General features: G+C 35.1%; 1 protein-coding gene and 1 long non-coding RNA gene across 7 annotated transcripts in view; one reads left to right on the plus strand and one right to left on the minus strand.

Moving 5' to 3' along the window:
- Positions 1-22,161, plus strand: part of tfec (transcription factor EC) — a 48,947-nt gene extending 26,786 nt beyond the window's left edge. The window contains exons 1-8 of one of the 6 annotated variants that reach the window (XM_058774306.1): positions 4,727-5,390; positions 9,439-9,684; positions 10,007-10,108; positions 14,855-14,900; positions 17,030-17,086; positions 17,719-17,794; positions 18,578-18,725; positions 21,179-22,161. In XM_058774306.1, coding sequence (XP_058630289.1) covers positions 4,989-5,390; positions 9,439-9,684; positions 10,007-10,108; positions 14,855-14,900; positions 17,030-17,086; positions 17,719-17,794; positions 18,578-18,725; positions 21,179-21,646 — 1,545 coding nt within the window. In that variant the 5' untranslated portion in view covers positions 4,727-4,988 and the 3' untranslated portion in view covers positions 21,647-22,161. Of the gene's footprint in view, positions 1-4,726; positions 5,510-6,375; positions 6,864-6,928; positions 8,589-8,636; positions 8,873-9,438; positions 9,685-10,006; positions 10,109-14,854; positions 14,901-17,029; positions 17,087-17,718; positions 17,795-18,577; positions 18,726-21,178 lie in introns of those variants that run through there. The other 5 variants (XM_058774309.1, XM_058774312.1, XM_058774308.1 and 2 more) reach the window with 5 other exon arrangements.
- LOC131539647 (uncharacterized) lies at positions 11,359-21,170 on the minus strand. The gene is made up of 3 exons (XR_009270936.1): positions 21,007-21,170; positions 16,972-17,046; positions 11,359-15,019 (listed from the first exon to the last, which is right to left on the minus strand). It is a non-coding gene; the product is annotated as an uncharacterized LOC131539647 (long non-coding RNA).
- Positions 22,162-27,749: the final 5,588 nt, after the last annotated feature.

Here is a 27,749-nt window from a genome sequence, read left to right on the forward strand (position 1 = left end):
CACTTGTGCCTCTGTGTATGTCCACACATGCACATGGACGCTGTGTAGATTCTCCATAGTCACACACACACACACATAAATGACACTGACTTAAAGAGAACGTGGACACAAACGTTTCTTTGTCACTCTTCAAACCGCGTATTATTAGTTCGGGTAAGGTCAAAGTTGATCTAATTTTCTGCTTAGTCTTCATTAAACAGCTATTGCATTATTTCATTTTACACAATTAGATTTCGGCCATAATGAATATATCTCAAGCTAAAGCTTTTGAACAGGGCTTTGCAAATTTAGCCCACAAATGCACTTTGTGTGCACTTGAAAAAAAAAAAGATTGTACAGTTAAATATATTTTACTCTGGACCACAGGCCATACGATCACTCGCATTATAAACTCAAATTTCAGGATAATGCCAGCAATTGTGCGGATATCTGGAGCGACAACTTGTTAAACTTTTGATACAGCTTTCATCTTACACTCATAAATAAGAGTTTAGACACTTTATGTACATTCTTCCATTTAGATAAGACAAGAGTCTGTGTTTAAAGGCCAAATTTAATCTACCCTTTCAATCTTTCATGACATTTGAAGTAAAATGGATTGATTGTTTTCAGTTATTTTACAACAGACAGACCAGACAATGACATGAGAGCATAAGTACTCAAAATAAGCAGTCTGGTCTGACATTGAGGAGTCTGTAATATAGTTTCCAGCCATGGTAAATCAGTATATATTAATATAAATAGTGGTGTTTGCTTTTACTATATTCCTCATACTTAATGTTAGTGATTTGAACAGAAACCTAAGCTTAAGTATTAAACTTTGACTTGTAACACATCCCTCAGTGTTCGGTTTACAGTGGCGGATGGAAATTGGAAAATACATAAATGTTCAAAGATTTGAAGTATCTTATGCTCACCAAGGCTGCATTTATTTGATCAAACGTGATTTCTATTTGAATGTTAAAATGTAATTTATTCCTGTGATACAAAGCTGAATTTTCAGCATCATTACTCCAGTCTTCAGCGTCACACGATTCTCATATTCTTATCATGTTAGAGTGTTAAAAACAGTATGCTTCATATTTTTGTGGAAACTGTGATCATTTTTTTTTAGGATACTTTAATATAAAGTTTAGAAGAACAGAATTTACTGTCGCGTTTGATCAATGTAATGCATCCTTGATGAATAAAAGTATTACTTTCTTTCTTACTGACCTCAAACTTTTTAACAGTAATGCACATTTATATAGTGTACGTTCATTAATGCTTATATTGCTTTCTATCTGCTTGCTATGTTTGTGTGCATCAGAAATGTCCTCAAGCATTCCTCTCTCACTGTGATAAACCCTGAAATTAACTTACGATCTGTCGTTATAACACAACTCTCCACAGCCAAAAAGTAACAGTGCAGGCAAATCCATTTAGGTGATTCAACCCAGTGATTAGCCCAAACCCAGATAAAGAAGGCCTTTCAAAACCACAGCTTACCCATAAGCCCTTGCTCTGAGCGCGCTGGGTCCTTTTTGTGAGTCTGGCGTGTGGAGGGAAGTCATGTGATTCGGTTTGGTCATTTTGTGTTTTTAAGGGGATCAGTGCAAAGCGGGGGGCCGAGTTAGAAGATCATGGGATACGGTTAGATGCGTACGAAAAGTGGTTCGGCCCCCAACTATTGAGGATAAATTTTCTAATGAAAGCAGTTAACTGATCAGATTCACTACAGCTACTTTTCAGTGCATTTGAAGCGGATAGCTTGTATTTGAATGTGTTGTAGAGTCACTGTTTGTATTGGGTCTGCAATTAAATCTGCCCGTGCACAGGGACGGTGGGACTGAATGGGACGGGGTAGAGTGAATATCTCTCAGGTGTGCCTGTGAACGGGTTGCCTTGTCGTCCCCTGAAGGAGTAGAGGCTAATTGATTTAAATCGAAAATCTCATTAGACATAATCACATCTTTTCTGGGGGAACCAAATTTCTATTCATCCCACTCTTAAATGCACAAACCTATTAGCAGCCTATGATAGCGAAAGATGCTATTTACACTCAGTGCAAATAGCAATGGATTCTATTTGCACTAAGTGAAAATAGCAGTATTTTTTAAAGATATTCCATTTACACTAAGTGCAAATAGCTATAGATTCTATTTACACTATGTTAAAATAGCAAGATTTTCTGCTATTTATACTACTTATTGCAAATAATGGCAATTATATGCACCTCAGTATTGTAGTACATTATGAAACAGTACGCAATAATAACGTATTGAGTGTAAATTATAGTTTTAATTCAAATTATTAACTGGATGCCACCTTATTGGGATAATAAAGCCCTCCCTACACCTACCCAATACTCTTATTTTAAACTTTTTGATTATTTCCTTCATTTTTACTTAAAATAAATGCCTTTATGATGCAATATGAGATTTGAAAAGAGAGAAAAAAAGTTCAGCAAAAGGTGGATTCGAACTCGGGTCGATCGCATCAAAAAGCATATGTCTTACCATCTACGCCAATGAAACTGATATTTATTTAGCTTCTTTTTGTAGTGTTGACAAAAACTCAATCACACGTTTGTGGGCGGAGTTAGTGTAAATAGCCTTTGCCAACAAGACGGGCTATGTGCACTTAGTGTAAATAGACACTCCGAATAATAAAATGCAATAAAATAATTTGAATTACCATAAAACTGAAAAAATATATATTTAAAGGTTTTAGATCTAATTGTTTTAAAATATTTTTGAAAGAAGTCACTTCTATTCACCAAAGCTGCTTTTGATTGAAAATACAGTGAAAAACAGTAATATTGTGAAATATTAATACAATTTAAAATAAGTGTTTTTTTTTTTGTAATTTATTAATATAATTCATTCCTGTGATCCAAAGCTGAATTTTCAGCATCATTACTCCAGTCTTCCAGAGTCACATGATCCTAAAATCATTCTAATGCTGATTTGTTGCTTAAGAAACATTTCTTCCTTTTATTATTAAAAACAGTCTCTGCTTAATATTTTTGTGTAAAGTGCAATACTTTTTTTTTTTTTTCAAGATTATTCGATTAATTATTTAATAACAAAATAACAAACTTTAATTTTAACAGTGGCTGAAGTGCTTACATTTTGAGGTCACTGTTTCCTACAATGAAAGCGAATCCAGGTGAATTTCATGAATAAATTTTGGACATCTTTCACATACTATATTTCTTTTTGTTGATAAACTAGATTGCAGCACTGAGCTCAGGGAGGACAGTTTGGCACTCCTATCATACAGTTAAAATGAGTGTAATATTTAATTTATATATGAATCATTAAAGTCTTCTGGTTATTATGCATTCCTTTTCTACTTGGATAAAACAGCTCTCAGATGTGTGAGCTGGACTTTGAAGTCTTGTCTCAGAAGCGGCCCAACTCTTACAGGAAGTAGCTCATGTTTTATACATACTGTATGTGGGACTAACAAAGGTGAGATTTCAGACCGGGCCCAGAGAAAAACATGGAAAAATGGCCAACCAGGACTTTCAGTAAGGAGTAAATATACAAACACATACAGAAACACTGGCAAACACACACACACACACACACAGGTTCAAAGGCACTCTGGTCCATTACTAGAAACTTTCCTCAGCATTTCCTTTAACACAGGAAACAAGGCAACAAAAGGATGCTGATACACACGTCCTGTCTTCTTTACAGCTCTGCAGTGATTTCAACACTTTCCAAAGCATCTTCTGGCTTTCAAGAAGAGTTCTTGAGTATTTGAGATACTAGTTTTGTAATGGTCTTGATTTTTCTGATTAGTTTATATTATTGTAGCACAAAAGTAAAGAATTGTGACATTTCTCATAATTTGCAACTTTTATTGTTCAATTGTGGCTTTATATTTTGCAATGTGACTTGATATCTCCCATTTGCTACTTAATTTCTAATAATTGCAACTTTATATTTCCGAATTGTGACTTTAATCTCACAATATGATTCCATATTACACAACTGCAGAGTACTAATTGATGCTCAAAATGTCAGCTTTATATCTCTTAATATGACTCCATATCTCAAAAGTGCATATTTTAAGTGCAACTTAATTTCTCATAATTGACCCTTCACAAAGAAATCTGAGAAATCATAACGCCGAACCTGTCCACCAAACAAATCAGAGAGGAGAGTAGATTAACTAAGGTGGAATTAAACTTGAAATATTGTGTGCTGACGTTTTTCTGCAGTTGAAATAAAATAAGTTCTGATGTTCATGTTTATTTTGTGCTTTAAGTAAATATGAAAAGATGAATGTACAGCGTAAATGGAGGCAATACAGCGATCTGTCACGACACATTAAAGAGCCACAAAACGTTATTTATTGTTTGAATTTCTTAAAAAATGACAAAATTTGAAAGCTGAGACTTATAGAAGTAACCGGCTCTGTCTTGTCTGTCGGCGTGTGTTCAGTTTCCTCTTTGCTTCTCAATATTTCATTGCTTGAGAAAATGATGTGTACTGTGAGAGTGGCATTGTTTGTTGGACATGGCAACAGTAACTAAGGAGGGCAGGGTTTTGCGAAGGGTCAATTGCCAATTTAAATCTCACAATGTGACTTTATATCTCATAAATGTGACTTTAATTCACAATTTGATTATTTCTTATTTTATTTTTATTTTATTTATTGATTTCTCCCACCTGCCTCACCTCAAAAACACTGAAACTGCTAAACATGAGCTTGACTTTGTGGTTTAAACTAGCAGTATGGCAGATTTGTAGTGTTTGTACAGAGAAACAAACAATACTGCAGACTGTGGGAAAAAATCCATGGTACAATATAAAAAAAGTTGCCCTGGAAGACAAAATTGAATGAAAAACAGTCAAAACAATGTGCTTCAGTCAAGCTTTGCGGAGTAATTTTAACCCAAGAGGCTTCAGCAAGCAGCACTCTGCACTTCTTTGGCCTTGAGTGTACTTGTTGGTGTAGTGAACGTGTGTGCACTACCCTACTTAGGAGTGCACATGCAAGCAAGTGTGTCCACACTTGTGTTTCGTTTGATTAATTTTTATGTACATCGTGTGTGCGCTAAAGAGATAACCTCTCAGGGGAATGTGCTGAGTAAGGCTGTAAAGATGGTCAGACAGGAAGCACCAAGAACAAAATGCTCAGAGTCTCTAGCACCTGAAATTCTGCCTCAGTCAGGCCTTTGGCTGACCACTAGAGCAGGAACGATCCCGTACAGAGGAAGCTGGAGAGCTGAGAAAGCTGATGTGTCATGCCTTCCTCTCCAGGCCAGTGTTTCTGCACACACAGCTCAGGAAAGCCACACACACACACGCTTAGTTATCCTTCTGCTTTCCCAGCCGGGTTGCATTCACACTGGACTGAGTGATTCCATCTCCTCTTGGGTTGTGGTTTTAAGGGTAAGACTGTAGGCCGTTTGTGCATCTTGCTTGCGTGATACCTGAAGGCCTTCTTTTGGACCATGAGCCGCTGCTGTGTGGTTAAAGTCATCTCTTTCACTGAGATTCAACTGCTGCCGGTATGTAGCTGCAAAAGAGAGAGAAATTGGGATGAGAGTTTAAGTTCAAATACTGTTTGTGTGTAATGTTAAATGAACGCTTGGAAATGGTTTTGAAACCTGCTTATTGAGTTCAGGTTGAACTTTAGTTACTCTGAATCTGTGAAATTGTTTTTTTGGAGAGATTACTTCCTGTTGCTCAACTTGTAGAGTACAGTATGGCACTCAAGGTTATGGGTTTGATTCCCAGTGAATACACACTTATAAAATCTATAGCTTGAATGAATACACACTTTTTTTTGTTTAATGCATAAATGTATTGATCTATTATATATATTTAGGATGGTTCCTTGTTAAATGGACGAAGATGATATAATCAAGCATATCGATTCTAGCAAAAATTTTAAATATTAATACATATCTGTAATATTTTGTAGAAGGTTATCTTGTGAATGACAAGTTTTAAAAATGTGCACTCTCTAAAAAGTATTTAGTTACTCTCAAAAATAAAAATGAAAACAAAATATCTTTAAAATAATATAATAAAAAACGCCATATGTCAATATAATGCTAGAGCTATATTTCTTAAAATTATTATTGAGAAAAATGAAACATTATGGCATGTATTATTTTAATAATAAATATAAAAATGAATATATATATATATATATATATATATATATATATATAAAATACAATAAAGCTATATTTAAAATTAATGATACTTTGATGGTTTGCATCTTTGAGTCTGACTAAATTGTCCAAATATGTTTATTGCTGCTGTAACATACATCAAAATAGCAAGAAGACAGCATCAAATTATAAATTCACAAACTTAAACCTGTTTTTTTAAGGTAAAGGATGAATACTTGATGTGAATGTGATTCTGCTCTTTTAGTGAGTGAGTGTGTGTGTGTGTGTGTGTGTGTGTGTTTTACTTTCTCTTCCCCTCAGAAACTTTTGTGGTCTAACAGCATTGATTCTAAGGAGGAATATTCAGTATAGCACAACTCATTTCTTTAGAAACAAAACAAGTATAAAAAAAAAAAAAAGAACCAGCTCTGACTCCCATCTGTCAGAGTAAAAACATATCCTAAATGTTTATATTGCAATGATTTAACTTCTCTTTCCAACTTACTATAGCACCTGACCTTTTGGCCAGGAAAAGGTTTTGTCCATAATTTGTACAGCGGGTAAAAATCATTCCCCTCCCCAGTGTTTCAAAACGCAGATTTTTCTGAAGTGAAACCAGAACTTGGCTAATGCTGAAACAAAATTAAGCAACATCAACACATGCACAATAGATTATACCTCGCCATTCAAGACACACTTATAGGTTTTCTAAGCAAGATGCACACTTGCAGTCCAAATTAAGGTAAATGATTATTATTATTATTTTTTTAAAATATATTCATCTTAAATTGATTTGTGTGTCCATCTGCAAAAGGTGATGAAATTGTTTGTTAGTTTTATGCATTTCCATACTGTCATTGCATCATTGCCTTTTGTGCCTTTGAATAATATAATATAAAATACAATTATTAATTTAATATGTTGCTATTATGTGGCATTCTTATCTAAATGGGCTTATCTTAATATATACACACACACACACACAGAGACATTTAAAGTTATTTGAATGAATACAATTTATTAACATTATTACGTTAACACAAAACAACAGGTTTATAAACTATCAAATCTCATTTACACTAGGGGGTGCTGGAAAGCCTACCCTGAAAACTGTATCAACGACGAGTTAATGTAAAATCAGCTCATAATCTGCATGCTGAATGTTTAGTAAATGAACCCTAGAGTGTCTATGGTCTCTAATGCATCTTCACACATAGTGCTTTCATTGTCTACACTGCATTTGTGATCAAAATCACTTCAACTTCAATCACATTACAGACTGTAATTAGTTAATAGTCGTATATCCTGCGTTCACAACAGACAGGGGAGATGCCCTCTAACACAACCAGGTTAACCCTTCCCTTCCACACTGCAGAGATGAGCCCTTAGACACACAATGGCTTCTTTCACCTTTGCCTGGGATAAGAGAGAAGTTACACTCTTGGGTCTTTTTTGAAGCCAAATCCAGTGTGCGTAATGAAAAGAGCTTTGCAATGGCTGATAAACAGAGACAGACCTCCGCTGAACTGTTGAATGCGCAGTCAGAAGGGCATAGAAGATCCGATTTGGTCTTCGGATTCATCCGTCAAGGGCTTAAATAACTATTTCGGTGCGTATGGGATAATATTTTCCATTTAAGATTTCCATTGAAGGGCGATACAGTCTGCCATCCAGTAAGTGTTTCTAATTCAACGAGCGTGAGTAATAAACGCCTCTTTTGTTAGAGCAAACAGCCATTTCGATCAAATTAAACATAACTTTAGTTCACACAATTGAGTGTTTTTTGGTCAGTGGTCAGCAAAAGTTCATTTTTGGATTTTTCCGAAAATACACAGAGCACCATTAAAGTAACTCAACAGTTGCGCTTTTGTGAGCGTAGACAACATAATAATGACTACTAGAGGTCGCCTTCATCACCCAGAATGAATGATTCCCTCCTATATTTAGCTTTACGATATCTTAAAGACTAAAATTAGAGGAGCGACCGGGTTCATGACAGTTAGTTTTTGAGAACAGATACAAGACAATGTTGTCTAGTGAGTCTGATCCAGAGATGGGCCCCTGGGTCATTTGGAAACCGCACAGAACAAGCAGTATTTGTCTTGGACCCCCTGAAGCAGAAGTGGCAGAAGGGGGAAGTCTGGGATTGGCTGCTTCACGCAAACAGAACTGGGCGGTCCCAACGAATTAGCGATATAGGCAAAAGACCTCGGCCCTGTGGTGATCAAACCTGTCAGATCAGTAATCTCTGCTTGAGGTGATTACTACGACCTGCAATAAAAAGGAAAGGCCTGGCCTTAGTGCTTATTAGGTCACTGAGATCCTCCTGCTTGCTTATTAAGACCGGACAGGGACTTTCCTCTCTACAGCTTGGGATCCTACTTTAGTGGACGTACAGGGATTGAGAATGCCACATTTAACTGACTGTAGTTTCTACAAGATGAGAGACGGAGCTCGAGTTTCCAACGTAAGGACTTGCTATGTTCTGCTTTGATTTGTGCAAGACGAGGGCTGTTTTGGCACTTGGTTGAAGGGTAGTTCACATGCTGTCATTATTTACTCATCCTCATGTCATTCCCAACCTTTTCGTTCTTGTGCAGGACACAACAAAGACATTTTGAAGATTTTTGGTTCATATAATGGAACTCAATGGGGTCCAAAAACAGTATTGGTGCCTTATTGACTTTCATTGCATAGACAAAAAAAGAATATCTTCTTTTGTGTTTCACAGTCGTACAGGACAACATGTGGGTGAGTAAATGATGATTTTGGGGTCAACTGTCCTGCGTATATTTTGTCTGATGTTGGATTTTACTGGGATAATTCATCCAAAAATGAAAATTTAAGTTGTTTTGAATCTGAATGAGTTTCTTTCAACTGTTGAACATGAAAGAAGATATTTTTAAGAATCTTTGTAACCAATCAGTTGACGGTACCCATTGACTTCCATAGTATGCGTGGAAAAATACTATGGAAGTCAATGGCTACTGTCAACTGTTTGGCTACCAATATTCTTCAACATGTGTTCAGCAGCAGAAAGGAACTCATACAAGTAACAACTTGAGGGTGAGTAAATGATGACAGAATTTAGATTTTTGGATGATCTATCCCTTTAAGTCACATATTAAAAATGTCCTTAAAATGAGATGTTGGGTTTGTTATATGTGTAAATAAGTGCACATTTTTGTAAAATCCTGCCGTTTTCTTGCTGGTTTTGGTTGCACAGATGTTGGGGAAAAAAGTGATATGAAAGACACTTGCGCATAAAGACATAATTTATAGGCCTAAAAATGCCATTTTTTCTCTTCTTTTTGAAGGTTCAAAATCACCTGGAGAACTCCAAGTACCACCTCCACCAGACTCAGGCCCAGCAGGTCAAGCAGTACCTAACTTTGGGCAGCAAGCTTGCTAGCCAGGCCCACCCGGTCGCACATCCTCACCCGGGCCAGGCCCTGGGAACGGTGCCCATCATGCGCAATGGACACATGCCGCCCGTAAGCGACAGCAGCACGCCAGGAAGCCCCGTCACCCTGCTCACGCTGGCCAACAATCACGACAGTGAGGTGAGTACTTCCTGTGATCTCATCTACCTTTGTCACGGTCTGTGTGTTTCAAACATTCAGCTCTGATCACGTTGCCAATGAAAGGATGGGCCAGCTGCTCTGATAAGAGGCGTTTCTTCATCACAGTCGTCTTTCTGAGATGATGAATCAGCTGTTATTGGATTAGTGGCCTGGTTTTATTCAGACTTTTACTCTGCATTGACATGATGATAGTGATAATGAAACTCAAAACAAGCAAACAAATCAACAAATCTCAGATTGACAAATTCACCCACTGTTGACGGAGGACAAAGAGTGCGCTATAATCACTGTTTTCTTTTAGTTTCCAATGGATGAAGTTATTGATGATCTTATTAGCCTTGAAACCGGGTTCAAAGATGGGGTTTTGGATTGTATGGAGCCAGGCATCATAATGCAAAATAATGTAAGTATAAGTCAAGTTCATCTCTTCACTGTGTTGAACTGTTACGTTGAGTGTTTTTAATAACGACCTGTGTATAGGGGTGTAAACAGTATGGAGGGAATTAAAATTAATTTCTGTTAGTCAATGTCAAAATGTTACTGAACTAAAGTCGAAATATAAAAAAAATCATACAAAACATATAGTAATGAGTTATTAACTCAGAGTAGACATTAAGTTGTACAATATTCTAGAATAAGATATCTATATCTAATATATCTAGAATAATTCTAGAATATTAATATAACATTATGAAATGTAAAATTTAAAAATATCAATATTTTACTGAGCTAAAAGTCAAAATATCAAGTAAATATATATGTATAGTAATGAGCTGTTAACTCAAAGTAGACTCAAAGTATTAAGTTATATAATAATTCTAAAATATTAATTCTAGAATGTTCATTTGTATTTTATTCGAATAAATAATTAATATTTTATCACTTAATTAATTTTAGTCTTGATGACCACTGAAATATGTACTTTGTATGAAATCATAAGGAGTTACAAGTATAATTTTTTGAATATTTGTAGAATAATATCAATAACAATAATTATATTAAATACTAGTTTATATCATTATGTAATTTTATATTATTTATAAAATGTTTATAAAGTGTTAGAAAAAGTATAATAACTATAAAACTGATATAACTATAAAACATAGATTTTTAATGCATCATATAAACCTTCAGTAACATGTTAACATGTAATAAAATGAAAATGCCAAAATCAAGTACATTTAAGTGCATAAATATACTTTTACTTTACTTTACTTTTTATCCAAAGCGACTTACAAATGACAAAAAGTAACTAAAACTAAAAGTTAAAACTCTAAATATACTATATATACACATTTAAGAAAATAAAGAAATTAAATAAAAATGACAAATGCATACAACAACATTTCAAAACTAAACATTTAAATGAAAACAAAAAATAAAGCTAAAAACAATTCAAAATATTAAAACAACAAAAGGTATGAGTATAATAATGATTCTAACATAACACTAAGCTAAACATCAAAAAAACAACTACATATTTGTATGTACAGCCACACACACACACACACACATACATATATATATATATATATATATATATATATATATAGAGAGAGAGAGAGAGAGAGAGAGAGAGATGGGTAGATTACTTACAAATTGTAATCCATTACTGATTCCAGATTACATGACAAAAATTGTAGTCAGTAACGTAATCCGTTACATTACACATTTTAGGTAATATAATCAGATTACTTTTGGATTACTTTTGGATTACTTTTGATTTAACTCGTTGATCACATTGATTTAGTGATAAACGATCAGCTCGTACAAGACCTATCTTAATGAATGGGGGAATCCTCGCTCGCTGAAACCACAATTAAATCAGCAACAAAAATCTGAAATTAATTGCCCCATGAATGTTGTCTCTTATGCTCAAATAGCGTTTAAAAGCTTATTTTTCAGGCTAGACCAGCCAATGCGCATGCGGAGTCCTAACGTGCTTATACAGCGCATGTGCATTGGCTGGTCTAGTCAGGTTTTTATGGGAAATTTGGCTCTTTCATTTAGAAGGTGGGACTATTCCTCCATATTGCACGTTGCAGTTTCTCTCATTCATAAGTATAGGAGAGAACCGTCTTTGTATTTATAGTCATTGTTTTAAATAAAACACTTACTAAAAAAGATGAAATATTTTTATTTACCTGCATGCCATGTGATCATTAATCGACATAAAAGAAACCGTGAACATGCAAATGTGATACTTAATTATTGAAATATTTATTTTAAAATCTTGGGGGTACTTAAAGCAAATATATTTGGTGAATAAGGTTTAGATGACGAAAAGTTTTGGAATGCCTGCATTGCATGTAACTAAGAAATAATGTGAATATGTGCATTTTAATTAGTTATAATTAATAATACATGGTTAAAAAAACCTACAGAGTAATAATTCAAATAAAAATGAATGTGTTCATCAGTAGCTGATGCAATGTTGAAACCCTTCTTAAACCTGAAATGATTTTTGTAAATCCAGTGGTCCAGTGGTCGCCACCTGACTAATGACTGATCTTTGTGTGAATGTCCACAAAACTGGACTATTTATACATATATAATATGTATATAATTGCTAGGCTATTTTAGAAATGAAAATTTAAAAGATGAAAAAGAGAAATTAGGGAGAATCAATGAATTATGAATAATGTATTGCTATTGTGTGAATAATATGTAATCATGTAATCCATAAAAAAGTAACTGTAGTCTGATTATGAGTATTTTAAAATGTAACTTACTCTAATTACAAGTACTTAATTTTTGGAATCTGATTATGTAATCCAGATTACATGTAATCAGTTACTACCCAGCTCTGTATATATATATATATATATATAAATTCAATATATATATTATTTCATTTCCATGTAGTATGCTGAAGTACTAAAATAACTCGAATTAAATAAAACTAAAACTTAGACAGACATAAAAAAACTAATAAAATGACAACATTACTACAACTGTAACTAAAGCTAAAATAGATAACAAATACAAATCAAACTACATTAGTTTATCAGTAATCCTAAAAAATAACACTGAGCCAAACACACATGCTAAAAAAACAACAACAACTTACTTACACATGGTAAGGAATGGTTATAAAAACTGAAACAGAAGTGAAACAAGTAGTAGGAAAGAGGAAAAAATAATAGGCGATACTTATATCCTTTGCCGGTGTCCCTGTCCGTCTTCGGTCTTCACACAACGGCTGCCGCGACCGTAAATATACACACATTTAGATGAATAAAACATGTCTGAATCCAAAATGTAAGCTACATTCATATATAATGAATTAAACACATTAATAACACAAACACGTGCTGGTCTTTGGTATGCTTGCGAAAAGGGGTTTGTCTTTGCGTGAGGTCACACCGAGTCCAGCTGAGAGTCAAAGGGGAACCAGACTTAAATCTCAGGCTTTAAACAGTGGAACAATACAGATTAGTCTGGTAATGATGTGGGCATGCAGAGAGGTATGTCTTAGAAGAGCCCGACTATGTTAATGAGTGATCACTTCTCCAAAACAGAAGGAGAAAAGCCTTAGGTAAGCATGTGCGCACACAAGCGGCCCAAGTATGTGTGAGACCAGCATGAAATTGTAAAGGTCATACTGACGTCTGTGGAGGGACAAAGCATCTCTTGAGCCGTGATTACAGCAACACCTGAACTCACTAGAGAGGTATGTGATACTGTTGAACAAAATAAAGAGCATGACGGGAACGAATAAGGCAGATAGAGAGAGAGAAAGAGCGAGCGAGAGTTTTGTATCTGAGTAAGCAGTCGAGCATCGGATTGAGCTAATATCTTCTCTCCCAGTGGACTTGTTCAGAAATGATAGCATGCTTAAACGGATCAATTCGTTCTAATTAGTAATACAGCACGACGCATCAAGCCGCTTCCCCGTGTCAACATATCTGCTAACATGATGGGAATGGATTGAAGCGATTACGACGCGAACAGTCAAGGGGCCGTGGCAATCTTTCATGTTGATAAGCGAGCTCTTTCCCCCACTGAGATAATGGAGAGCGTGTACGAGCGGAGGAAACACTATAACGCCTGCTGTAACGCTCTGACCTCCTCTTTAATCCTGTACACTTCGCTTTTTCATCCATGACGCTGACAGAAATTGGCTTTCCACAGCTCTGGCTTTTGTGGGATTGGTAGTCAGGGAAGAAAAAAAAATCATACTCAATTCAGGCTTATTATAGTTAATAATAATAATAATCTTTAACTTAATATACATGTATTATATATTTTAAAAAAAATGATTTTGGCTAGTTGCCTAGGCAGTATTTCTCATTTTCATTTAGTTTAATTTGTACTAAAATAACTGAAATGTATAGAACTCTATAGATATTAAAAAATAAAATAAAAACTACAAAACCACAACAAAATTACTAAAACTTTTACTAAAATTTAAAATGAAAATAGAAAATCACAATAAAAATAAAAAATAATTCAAAATAGTAATGCAAACTATAATAATATCTTTGTTTATTTTTGTTTAGCAAAAACAAACAAATAAATAAAAATCACTTGCTCCACAGCGCCCTCTTTTGTCTCTTGAAGTGCTGCATCTTTTTGCTGATTTTCTCAGCTCATTTAAAACTTATATTGAATTGCACAAAAAATGGTGTGGAAACTATTTTTTTCAACTACAAAGAAACAGCATTGATTTATGTGTAAAAATTGGGAAGTAGAAAAACTGAAATAGTGTTTTCTAGTAAAATGTACTCCAATAATCTTTGTTTTATTTACAACTTTTTGAATAATATTTAATTACAAGGTTTGTATGTTAGCGCTGCATATATCCAGGATTTAAACGCCCATCATTCATAACATCCTACACATCCTTGTGTTATGTTTTACATTTGATTATGCTTTAATCAACACATTTTATTCCACAAAATCAGTGTGTAATAAGTTGAAGTCGAAGTCTGATGAACAGAGAATGTCTGGTGTTGTTTTAGGTTTTTACTCTTAATATACAGTAAGTCTGCATAAAAAAATCATGCATGTAACAAAACACCAAACGTATTACACGTGGAGCAAGATAGACTGGATAAAAGATTACATACATGCAGAAGAACTACACATGGTGAAGATTTAATGTCCGTGTGTAAATCTAGACTTACTTTCTCTCTTTCTTCTGAAGGTGTCCCTGAACAACAGCATGCTGGAGGTGTACGGCGGTGACCAAGGTATGACTGCCCCTCACGGTGGACTGACACCCTCATTGCCCACAAAGCTCTCAGTTAAAATGGAAGTCACAGGTACGGAGCACAGAAGGGCACAGACGCCTGTCCGAGCAGGACCTGTGCTGTTAGCAAAGGCATTTCAGAAAGAAACATTTACAAGAGCAGTTTAGTTTCACATTAAAGAGAAATCAGTTAAGGGTATCTTATGTTGTAGATATAAGGTATAAGGGTATCTTATATCTCATGTTATGTTACGGTTATCTTATCTGCTAAATGACTAAATGTAAATGCATCTAAACCACAAAACTGCAGTTTTGAGACAGTTAATTTTCTGTTGTTCATCTGGTAGAGTGTCACGATAGCAATGACAATGTCAAGCTGAAGTCCACAAAAATAAAATAACATTTAAATAAATAAATATTGATAAATTGATTATTAGGATATTAAATTTAACACCTTGTCTCTGTTAGTGCCATATTTGACTTATTTTCATTATATATATATATATATATATATATATATATATATGAAGAGTTCAGATGCAAAAGCCTCTAAGTGCCATCTGAAATTTTTCTCAAGCTTCTATGTTTATGTTGGAAAAAGAAATATGATAATCATAACCCAAATATTTGGAGAATATCAGTAATTAGGGTTATTCCATTCCATTCCATATTATTTAATTAGGTCATTTTAAAGTATTTATAAAACATGTATCAACGTATAAACTTTTCTATATTATTGTATAACTGTATTATAAAAATTATGAATAGCATTTTAGTACTTATTTTACCAGATGAATTAGCGGTCTCAAAATTGTAGTGTATGTACATTTATGTTCATGCATTTGGCATACTTTTTTTTTTCTTCAAATAATTATTTTACATTATTATATTTCAGTTATATGTTGTAATATTATACAATGATAAATGTTTTCATAATAAATATAAAAATATATAACAATACTACTACTACTAAATATGCTTCTTGGTTACACTTCAAACAAAGTATAATTTGATAAAATATAATAAAAGTCTGTATGAAAATGATAAAAATAAAAATATGCTACATCCACTGCATAAAAAGTATGCCAAATCCATTAATGTAAATGTAATTTACACAAATACAATGTCTTTTAAAGGTTTATGTAGGCAAGACTATTAAAAACAAACACCACAATATAGTCTTCCATTCTGGAAATTCAGGACCCCCCAAAAAAAAATCAAGAGCATACTGTAAATAGATCTAGCAAAGCAAACCCAGATGGGCTCATTCCAAAAGGCCCAGGCTTTGAAAGCCAAACACAAGCCTGTATGTTTCATGTTATTATCCAGATGTCTTATTTTAAGAGTCAGCGCGCTCTGTGTTTAGCTCACCATTGTGTTGCTCTCATTCTTCATTATCAATGCTTCAATGAGCGGAATATGGTAGCATGTATTCTTAGCATGATAGACACGGCACAATGCCTCCTTTGTGGGCGCCTTTTTTTCTTATGAATGTCATGCATCAAGTAAAGCTAATTGATTCAGGAAATAGAAAGGATGCCTGGAGAACTCTTCACTCCGGCAGGAAAATAAGTGCATTACTGTCTTTTTCACAGAAGCGTGCTGCACGGCGCTCTTGTTTGGTTACGCGCGGCTCAAATGACCTTATTGAATCAGCAGAAATGAATTGAGAAATCCAATCACTGCTCCCAATTATATAATTTGGAAGAATGTGAATGTGAATATGAATGCAGAAGCATTTGGCCTTCCTCCTCTCACCCGCTCCGGGATGTCAGCAGATTGGTTAATGGTAAGGTCAGGAAGGATTAAAAGAAGATACACAGCTTTTCTACATTAAGACAGAGATCTGGTGTTGACGAGTCTGGGGTGAATGAAAACAGCTTATTCACACACAAAAAGAGGGCTTGTATTGATGCGTGGCTGCACGTGATGGGTTCAACAGAGGTTAGTGTTGTTTGGGGAGTCTTAGGCAGGGGTCAGGAATCTTGAGGAAATTACCAAAACTAATGACATTACTAATCTGACGGCTTTCTTTAAAGACACGCTTTGCATCAGCATGGTGTTCAACTTACCTTTGGATATACACTGATGAGTTTCTGCAATAACCTTCCCATATTTCTTCTCTTATAGAACATGACACCAGAGTCCTGGCCAAAGAAAGACAGAAAAAAGACAACCACAATCTAAGTAAGGAGGTCTATACACTTAAAAAAAAAAAAAAAGGTTATTTAATCCTTATGTTCTATTTAGAGGTCCTGTAAATGCTTCCAAAATACTTCAAATTAGGGCTCGTTTACCCAAAAATGAAAATTCTGTCATCATTTACTCATCCTCATGTCGTTTCTTCCTTCTGTTGAACACAAAACAAGATATTATGAAGAATGTTAGTAACCAAACATTCACTTCCATAGTATTCCGTCTCCACTGTTTGGTTACCAACATTCTTCAAAATATCTTCTATTTAGATAATGAAAATAGAATTTTCATTTTGGGCTGTCAAGGTTGATACTTTTCCTAAATTTCCAAGAAACTATTGTGAACAAAAACGGTCTGTTTTGATTCAATTAAATTTGTCAAATGGATTCTGACTAGGTCAGAGAAAATACTCTTTAATATTCTGAGAAGAATAATTGTATTTTTATTTATTTTTAAAGACTGTCAAGTCATTCTCAACAAAATATGAGGTTTTATATTTAATTTATTTATATTTAATAATACACAATTAATGCTTTAATAAAGTATGCATTATGAATCATTTCGATTTAATATTAATATTAGGTTTGTGGTGTATGACATACTTTTTTTCTCACAATTGCCAGTTGAAAGACGACGGCGATACAACATCAACTACAGGATCAAGGAGCTCGGAACCCTGATACCAAAGTCAAACGACCCGTAAGTCAAAATATTCCTTGATTCACGCAATAACAGTCGAGCTGAACTCTAAAAGTCTGAGAAAAAAAATAAAAAAAATCACATCAGAGATAGACTCATGAAGACAGGGCAAAATGACACCGAAGTAGAGAGAAAATGACAGTACAGTGCTCATTTCTCAAGGAAATACCTACAGCGCGAACAGACCCCCATCTGAATGATGAAAATGAGGTTCAAGGCAAAGTATAGAGCATTTGAACTAAAGTTTAAGCACAACTGAACCCAGAGATGAAGTACAGTGCAGACGGTGAGTCCATTGCCCCAGCTTAATTGAACTTTTTATCGAATTTAAATGGAAGGCTAGTGCTGTCACCTTGCCATTAACACAAGATAAAGGAGATTATTAGCTGCGATCAGGCCAACGTCTTATTCCAAAGAAAGAGACAATTTGACGACACTTTCCTCCTTTTAAAAAGTAATGGTATCGGGAATGACTGCACTTTACTTCGGCTTCCGAAGTCCAATTTTTTTTCTACCTCTTCCGACACCTATTTTTGCTCGGGGATTAATTTTACCGTACAAGGGGCCGCAGAATGGTCTTTCTGCAGACGTACTTAACTATTCCATTAAAATTCCCCATTCAAAGGCAAGGTAATGTCCGAGAATGAATAATTGGCCATGTAAATCACAGTTTCTAAGTCCTGGGAAAAAAGGAGACCCTTGTGAGGCTTTTCTCTGTGTATGAAAGTTCTGCTGATGCAAAGGCGGTGTTGAGAAAGGTTATCTTTTACGTTTCTCTGGCAGTGATATGCGCTGGAACAAAGGGACGATCCTCAAGGCCTCGGTGGAATACATTAAGTGGCTGCAGAAAGAGCAGCAGCACGCCCGTGATCTCGAGAGCCGACAGAAGAAACTAGAACAGGCCAACAGAAGACTCCTGCTACGAATCCAGGTAAAGAGACAAAAAGAACAAGAGAACGAGGGGAATATGGCCATGAGAGAGAACGAGAATGAGATGTAGACATGAGAGACGGTTGTAGGAGTGAGCGACAAGGATGTAACAAAACCGCTGAAAAAAGACTAGCTTACTTTCCAGAAAAGTAGAACAACTGCATTGAAGCTTTTAAAGACTATAATATCTTCATAAACTAGCAGATGAAACAGTTTAATTCTACAAATGGAGCATTTATCTGAAACAAGAACATCTAAATTGGGCTAACAGAATTGAATTAACCTTAATTTTATAATAAACACACCTAAAAAAAACAAAAAACCATATAACTGAGTCAAAAACAATGGCAGAAGTAGAAAAGACAAAAGGGCAAAAATGAATTGGCGAGTCATTTATTTAATCAGTGAATACAGTTAGAATTAGTTTCCATTTTAATTAGAGTAAAACTGAGTAAAATGAATAAATATGGAGAAGAAATGTTGGCCAATTTAGGAATAATTTTGCCAAAAAAACCCTTGTAATGGTTGTAGCGTAAGGCCAAAAGTTCAGATGTTATACATTTATAAAATACTGTATGTAAAATACTTGTTTTTTGACATTTCTTAGTAGTAAATGTTATTTTTCACCAACTAAAGTTAGACGCCATTTTATTCCAGGTAAAGCTGACTAAAATGAATAAAAAATGAATTGGTGAGCTGTTTATTTGACCAGTAAATCATTTAATTACAAAAAAAGTGATTCTCTACAATGAATGGCTTTCCACCATTACATAAGAGCATTTAGCATATTTAATTATTCCCTAAACTTGCTCTTCAAACCGTTTGTGCATGGTAAAATGCGGTGAAAATACAGTCATATAGTGTTTTAATAGTCTTTGGAAATGTAGCTTGTCACTGGAAAAAAAAGAAGCTGTTTTAAATCAGCCAAATGACTGTTAGTAGTATCAATAAAATAGCAGCTCAAACCAGGCCTCAAATATATTTTATCATTGTAATGAATGGGTTTAACTGGTCACATGATCGCCATCTAAACCAGGTTACATTGAAAACAAAGGTACAAAAACAGCTGTCCATGTGCCTGACAGCTGAGCGGCCTGGCCTGCTCCTATTGATGTTTGTAACGGCCTATCCGGCCCCGCTTTGAAACATGCCGAGCTGAGGTAATTACCTGATTAATAAATAGCAGCTACAGCTTCGTCAGGAGCGGAATGGGCCTAGAATTAGATTATGAGGGCTAATAACTTTGAAGAGCCGGGCTCCTCGTCTGAATTTATGCATTACATTTCCACAGTATTGACATATTCGCAGACCGGGCGCGAGTCTTCTTCACACATGTGAAGACATCGCAATTAGCCCTCAAAGTAATTACCCCAAGGCTCCCTATCCAAAAGCTAATGCTAATAATGCCTCAATTGAGTGTCTGAAGATACCCACGTTAAGAGGCAATGCAATAGCTCATTTAAACTGTCTCCGCTACAGATAATGTGTGGGAGTAATGAAAAGAGAAAAATATGAAGCTATAGCTGTTAGTGTAGACACTCACAAGAGTACTAGGTTAGAAATCAGTGCTCATCTCATCAACAATGTAAGTGACAAAAGTGTTGTTTCATTTGTATTATTTTTTGATTTTATCAATGATAGTGAAGATGAGTCAAAACATGCACATCTTCATTATACTTAAAACAAATAATATGAATAAAGACCAGATAATAAAAAGTAGATTTTAAAATATAAAAATAAATTAGTATTAAAAAATAAAAATAACACCAAACAGTGATGCCTGATATTATTGAAAAATCCAGAATATTAATATAATATTAATTTTGTAATCAGGTAAATTAACCCACCCAAATGCATTCTATACATATGATACTAATCAGATATTTATAAATGTATAAAATATTCAGTTCAATTTAGTTTTTTTTTTGCATTATTTAGATGTTAATTGTCAACAAAAATTAGTTGACATTAATCTCAGTAAAATTTACAATGAATTTGGCCTATTTAATGTTTATTTAATATTTTCTCTAAAAACCATTGTGATGGTTTCAGACCAAACGGTCTTATAAATATAGAAAATATGTGAAATACTTCTTTTTTTTTTTTTTCTCCACCAACTATAATTAGATGCCATTTTAGTCTATAAAACTGACTAAAATCAATAAACATATAAACATGACGATGAAATGCTGAGCTTTTAAGAATGCTTTTGCCAAAAACCTTCGCAATGGTGGCATTTAGCTGCACTGTTTTAATGGGAAGCCCTGCTGGCTGGACCTTACCTCAGAATATAACATTGTGATGAATGAGTTTTTGAAGTTGAATGCATCCCTTCATGTGTTTATGGGGCAGATGAAGGCCTAGAGCAAAAAAGAAGCAGGAAAGAGACCAAATTAGAGTGTTCTTTATTATAATTTTTCTTTAACTCGCTTGCCTGTGTGTTATCTCTGACAGGAATTGGAAATCCAGGCTCGCGCTCATGGTTTGCCCAGTATGGCTGCTTCTATGGGAGCTGTTGAACTTTCATCCCATCTCCTAAAGCAACAACAGCAGCACCAGCCGGGCACACCCGCCCCTCCGAGCACCCAGGCCCCACCGCAGCCAGGCCAGCCACCCATCTACCCTCCGGAGGACATGAGCAACCCGGAGTACACCCAGCGGACACCTTTACCGGCGGCCATGGTTGCAGGGAACGCCGGAGAACAGACAGACGGCTCCAACACCTACTCCGATCCTCTCTCCCACTTCACCGACTTCTTCTGCAGCACCTTGAAAGAAGAGCACCGGCTGGACGAGATCCTGATGGACGACCCTCTCTCGCCCTTCGGGACCGACCCGCTCCTCTCCGCCGGATCGCCCGCCGCGTCCAAAGGGAGCAGCCACAGGAGCAGCTTCAGCTCAGATGAAGCAGACGAGCTCTGACCGTCCAGACGCTGACATGTAACACTGTGTAACTGACCTCCCGTTTCCATTGGATTACAAAGACGACGAGAATCTTACTCCAATGTTGAGTCAGACACATCAAAAAAGGGAGATTGACTGATTGATCTACTGACATTGACCTCAAAGACTGTCTATACAGCAATAACACTGGTTACGTATGATCACTGGATCACAAAATGTATATTTCTGAAACCTAATGGCATTGTTGAGACGGACCACTTTAGAGAGAGTTCTTTTTGTGCCTTATTCAGAGCAGGCTAACTTTATTACCACTGAGACCCGAAGCAATGCAGCTGTTATTATGCTATGCAAAAAACCCTAACGCATCTTTCTGTTTCATACATTCTGTATTTTTCCAGAAACATATTGTTCATGTATTTATGTTTTAATCCCTGTATTCTTAAAAAAACATTTCTTAACCTACCATGTTACTTTTTATATATAACTCTAGGGGTGTGGGAAAACACAATAAACCCCCTTTTTCATAAACTGAATATATAGTCTCATTTAATTCATATCCAAAGTTTCAGTCGAGCTCCTAACCATAAAGCCTACTGTATCATATTTGACACACAAATCTCTAAGGCCTTAAAATAATAATCATCAGCTAAAAAAACTATTGCATTGAATCTACTACATGCCTTGTGTTATCTGTTTATAGTTTATACTTTTTAGTAAGCAAAATATAGACCCCTTCAGGTAATGGTGTCTTTTTGACTATTTTTATGAAGTACTGTAAACATTACTTCTATATTGTTGGTAATATTTCAAGATGAACTCAGGTTTACTTGATTAATATCCACACATCGTTTTTTTTAGAAAAATCCTGTTAAAATCTTAGTATTAAGTACGATACATCATGCATTATATGTTTTAACCCCACAATAAGAACTACATAGCTTTCATCATAAAACTAAGCATTTAAATAACATCTTAAAATGACAAATTATCGAGAGATACAGAGTTACAACTGATATTTGTATGAATTTTATGTAATTAGTCAGCTATACTGATCTCAGTGATTATAATCGTTCAGCATTTCATTTTGCTTTTTGACCATATAAATATCAGAAACTCCACCAAATTGCATATTTTAGTCAGTTTGGGCTCTGAATAAAATTTAAGTTGTATTCCTCCGTGAGTATGAGCTCCATAGCATACTATATAAGCCATTATTATATTCTGGATTATCAAAACATTGTGAAGAATACAATTCTTAATTCATGGTTTACTCACCCTCATGTAGCTTCGAACTTGTAGGTATTTTTTCTTCTGAAACACACACACACACACACACACAAAGAAAGAGACGTTTTGAAGAATGTTGGTAACTGAACTGTTTTGCTGACCAAAAAACAAACACACAGACATTTATTTCTTAACGCTCAATTACGTTAGGAACTTTTTTTTAAATATGGCCCCAGATTGTGGACCCCTGCCGAGTGATGAGAGCCGTGGCTGTCTGAGGTACCGCCCACTGGGAGACTCACAGATTGAGTGACGTGTTGATTGACCACTGATGAGGATGACCTCCAACCGCAGGACGCTAATGACTCTCAAACAAGCCCTAATTACACGCTAACCGTCTTCTGAACAACTCCTGAAACAAAACCCATCCGCAGCAGAAGTTTACCACAGAACAGTCATGATCAAAATCACACGAGACCTTGAATCCCAAACGAGTTGAGTTCTGCTGCATACACAAACACTAACGATCATAAATAGTTAGCAACAACATGTAACACAGCAGCTCTGAGTCTCTTATGAGTCAAGTTGATTTAAAGTTTTATTTTGCACTTGCCCAGAATAGGCAGGCTTCTAAAGAAACATTTCATTAGCAGATATTATTTAACCAAAATCGAAAATGAAATAACACATTAATAATACAACAAACACTAGCTTGCTGAAAAAAAAACACGTCAATGCATTTCGGCAGATAGCCCGTGTTCATCAAAGCCAGGCTAAATTAATGTTTGAGAATGTTATTAGCTTATATGTTTCTCTGTAATGAAATCGAAAAAGCTTCGACTTGCATCTCCGCCGCAGACTGAAAATAAAATTGAACTGCCACATCATTATCAAGCTCTGATACTCCAACTACAAAGTGCTGAGTGATGTTTACGCTTAATTGGCCAGCGCAATTACCCAAAGTAAATATGGATTTTCATTAAATTACAAACATGGACGAGGCCTCATGGAAGTGCAATTTCCTATTTTCTTTTGCTCAGCCACTTCCAAACCATTTTTCCTCCGCAAATATAGTCCTTTGATTTATTTCAATATGGATAAAAGAATTGAAAAAGGAACAAATATTATGTTCAGTGCAAAAAAGCAATCATACTATATGCTAGAACGGTTTGCGAGATTAGAGATCTACAATTTTTGTAGTCAGATGAGAAAGTATACTGAAAAAAAAAATGGTGTAGGATTTACGTTGTAACAATTGCCACTCAGAAATTGTTAGTAAATTACACAAATAATAGCAAAGAAACAACAAGTAACACTGAATTACACATGAAATGGTATATACTTCGAGTGTAGAATTTTACATTTTCTGAAGACAATCTGTGTGAAACTTGCATATAGAAAACTCGCTGCCGTAATGCAAGGGTTATGGTGTTTTTGTGAATGGCTACATGGTTTCTTACTGGTCCAGATTAAAAGATTGCCTGTGATATTCAGGTCTCTAAAGTTACAAGTCCATCTCTCAATGCAACTCTATGGGATTTTTTCACTGGTTAAATGGTCTCACTTACACGCTACAAAAATCATTTGTGACCCTGGACCACAAAACCAGTCTTAAGTCGCTGGGGTATATTTGTAGCAATAGCCAAAAATACATTGTATGGCTCAAAATGATTGATTTTTCTTTTATGCCAAAAATCATTAGGATATTAAGTAAAGATCATGTTCCATGAAGATATTTTGTCAATTTCCTACTGTACATATATGAAAACTTAATTTTTGATTAGTAATATGCATTGCTAAGAACTTAATTTGGACAACTTTAAAGGTGATTTTCTCAATATTTAGATTTTTTTGCACCCTCAGATTCCAGATCTTAAGCCATACAGGTCAAAATATTTGAATTTCTTAGAAAAACTGACACTGACATGGGACATCAATCCCAGAAAACGTAATGTTACTGTACCTGTTCTGAGCTGAATTTGTCGCCGCTGTCCTGTGTGTCACCAGCAGATGGTGGTAACAGACTGGGATGCTCATGTGTGCCACACGGTCTGATCTCACACAGGATAAGAATATGCTTCAAAACAACCTCTGGATTGTGCCTCAATCAGCTTTTGGTGACTATAAATCTGGGAAACAAAAGAAAATGGGAAATATTAGGCGGAAAATATACAGCTTTGCATCTTAGATTTGTAAAAGCGTCAGATGTTATTTGTGTAAGACTATATAAATCAATCTGTAATTGAGATCATTCCTATCATCTGAACAAAAAAAACAAAACAAACAAACATCTGACGCATCTGAGGTGCATGTAAAAACAATAAACTAGATCAAATTAGATCAAATCTACTTGGCATTGCAACCAGGGTTTTTTTTAGTTAACTAAAACTAAAACCATAAAGCATGTATGTTACTATATCCTACAATAGACATATTTACAAAAATAAATAAATAACAAAAACAATTAAACATGACTAAAACACAACAAAATTATAAAAACAGAATATATATATATATATATATAAATCAATTATAAAATATTATGAAAAAATAATTTTCTCAATTTAACCAAAATAACACTGAAATAAATAATTTAAATAATGCTTAAATATAATGTAGAGCAACTTATGCTCCCAAAATCTGCTGTGAGGCCACTTAAAATAACTTTTAACATTTAAATAAACAATTTACACAAACATTGACTGGTCCTAGAAAAGGTAAATGTCCAGGTTTCACTATTATAGGTAAAGATAATTCATTAGAATAGAATATTCCAATTCTAATCAAATCATTAGTAAGAACAATGTGTGTTTAATTGTGACAAATCAGGTTTGTTAGCAGGACCGCAAGGTTCGTACTGATATAAAGGTGATCGTAACGTCCCCAGGTGAACCCCACTGACCAGACTCTGCCACATCACTACACAGCCTTCCCATAATCCTCTGGGGCCCAGCCTCCATTTTGTGTTTATAGGACCACACCCAGCAGTATTTCCCAAACTCCCACATCACTGGCCGGAGAGCGCCGAATTAACGATGAAGCACAAAGAGATGAAAAGCCTCCAGCTGGGGCAGCGCTATAAAACCCCTGAATGTGATTTCCAGAGATCGAATGAATTGAACCAGATGCCAAAACATAACTTCAAACAAATTGACTTCCAATTATTTAGACGCACACTTCCAGATGTGCCGCAGATGCGAAGGTATCTCAGGCCCGCGCTGCGCTTTATTCCACAATAAAGATGGGGTACGGTGGAGTGTGTTTTAAATCACTGGGATCAGGGCAGGATGTTGAGACGGCCGGTGCGGATGTGGAGACGAGAGAGTGTCATTAGGACAAAGTGAACTGACAGAGTTCCAGACAGCCATTAATGGACAAGATCATTTACAGAGAGAGAGAGATAGATAGAGAGAGAGAGAGACAGAGTTTTGGAGGTGCTGGGGAGCAGTCATCTAGCAAAGACATTTCTTTAATGCTAATTTGCCTCCTGCCAAACCTTCATTCTGGAAATGAAATCAGAGGGAAACTCGCTGCTCTGCTTTTCTAATGCATATACATGAGTGCATATTAATTCACAGGTTTACTTACATTTACTAGCGCGTGTGTGACGCAAATGCACCGAGACTCTGGCTTACGCATGTTCCTTTTGCAAATGTACCACAATGAATCTGTTTTGAAACCACCATAAATAGTAGCGATTGTCCAATACCTGGTTGTCAGTGGCTGATGTAGATACAGATATCTGGAAAGCAGGGCCACTACAATCCAACTATAAAATACAAACATTACATATCGTATGTATATATGTTTATAATAATGTGAAAAAGGGAATAAAACAGAGAGAGAGAGAGAATTTTCTGTCATATAATGATATGTCCTAATTATTTTTTAATAATAATTTAAACACACTCTCTCTATATATAAAACGTTGTATGTGAAAACAGATGATTAACATGATTAAATTAAACAAATAGTTTTAAACGTTCGGTTATAATCCCTGTTATAATCATAATCATAATCACACTAATCATTATTTAAAAGTTGCATGTGGAAACATTAGAACATTAAAAAATAAACACGATTAATTCTTTCTTTTTATTTACAGTTCTAATCATTCGACCTTAATCATACTAATCACAATTTTAAAAAAGTTGTATGCATTATAATATTGGCAAATAATAATAAAATAGAATAATAATAATAATACTTATTATTATTATTGAATAAACAATGATATAAAATTAGATAAATTAGGTGAAAACAGTTTTCACCTAAGTTATCTAACACAATATTAAATACCAAAAATAGATTGAATAAACTGAATGAATAATGGTATAAAATTAGTTAAAAACTATGTGGCATTGTGATCACAAAACTGATTAACTTAATGTTAATTTGCAGAAATGTATAGTAATTTATAATCACAAAATCTGATGTGATGGCAGAAACAACAGAAATTGTTTATAATCTTTTGATGATGTTGCCAGAAGATTTTTGAAATTGTACAATTTGGCTAAACGGACGCTAAAAAAAGGTCAAATATCAGCTAACTGGCCAGTTAATGTGCTGTTATACTGGTCACTAGTAAACAGTTAAGAAATATGACTATTAATGTACATTAAGTTTATTGGACAGTCAAAAGAGCTTCAAAATAACCCACATCTCATACTGACCGATATCTGTCCCAGTGCTGTCAGATATCCCATGGCCCTGTGGGAGCCCTGTATATTTTCTTTATGCTTAATATCTATAATTGACCAGTGCAAAGTGCAAAGCGTTCATTCCATTATAAGCAGTAGCAGAGTGTTTGGGGAGGCCGAGCTGGGAATTCTGGGAATTCTGAAAGGGTCCACAGGGGCTCTTTAATTCGAGACCCCGTGCCGGACTATGCTAA

The sequence above is a fragment of the Onychostoma macrolepis genome, chromosome 04 (genome assembly GCF_012432095.1).
Source record: "Onychostoma macrolepis isolate SWU-2019 chromosome 04, ASM1243209v1, whole genome shotgun sequence".
In the NCBI taxonomy this organism is placed as follows: Eukaryota; Metazoa; Chordata; class Actinopteri; order Cypriniformes; family Cyprinidae; genus Onychostoma; species Onychostoma macrolepis.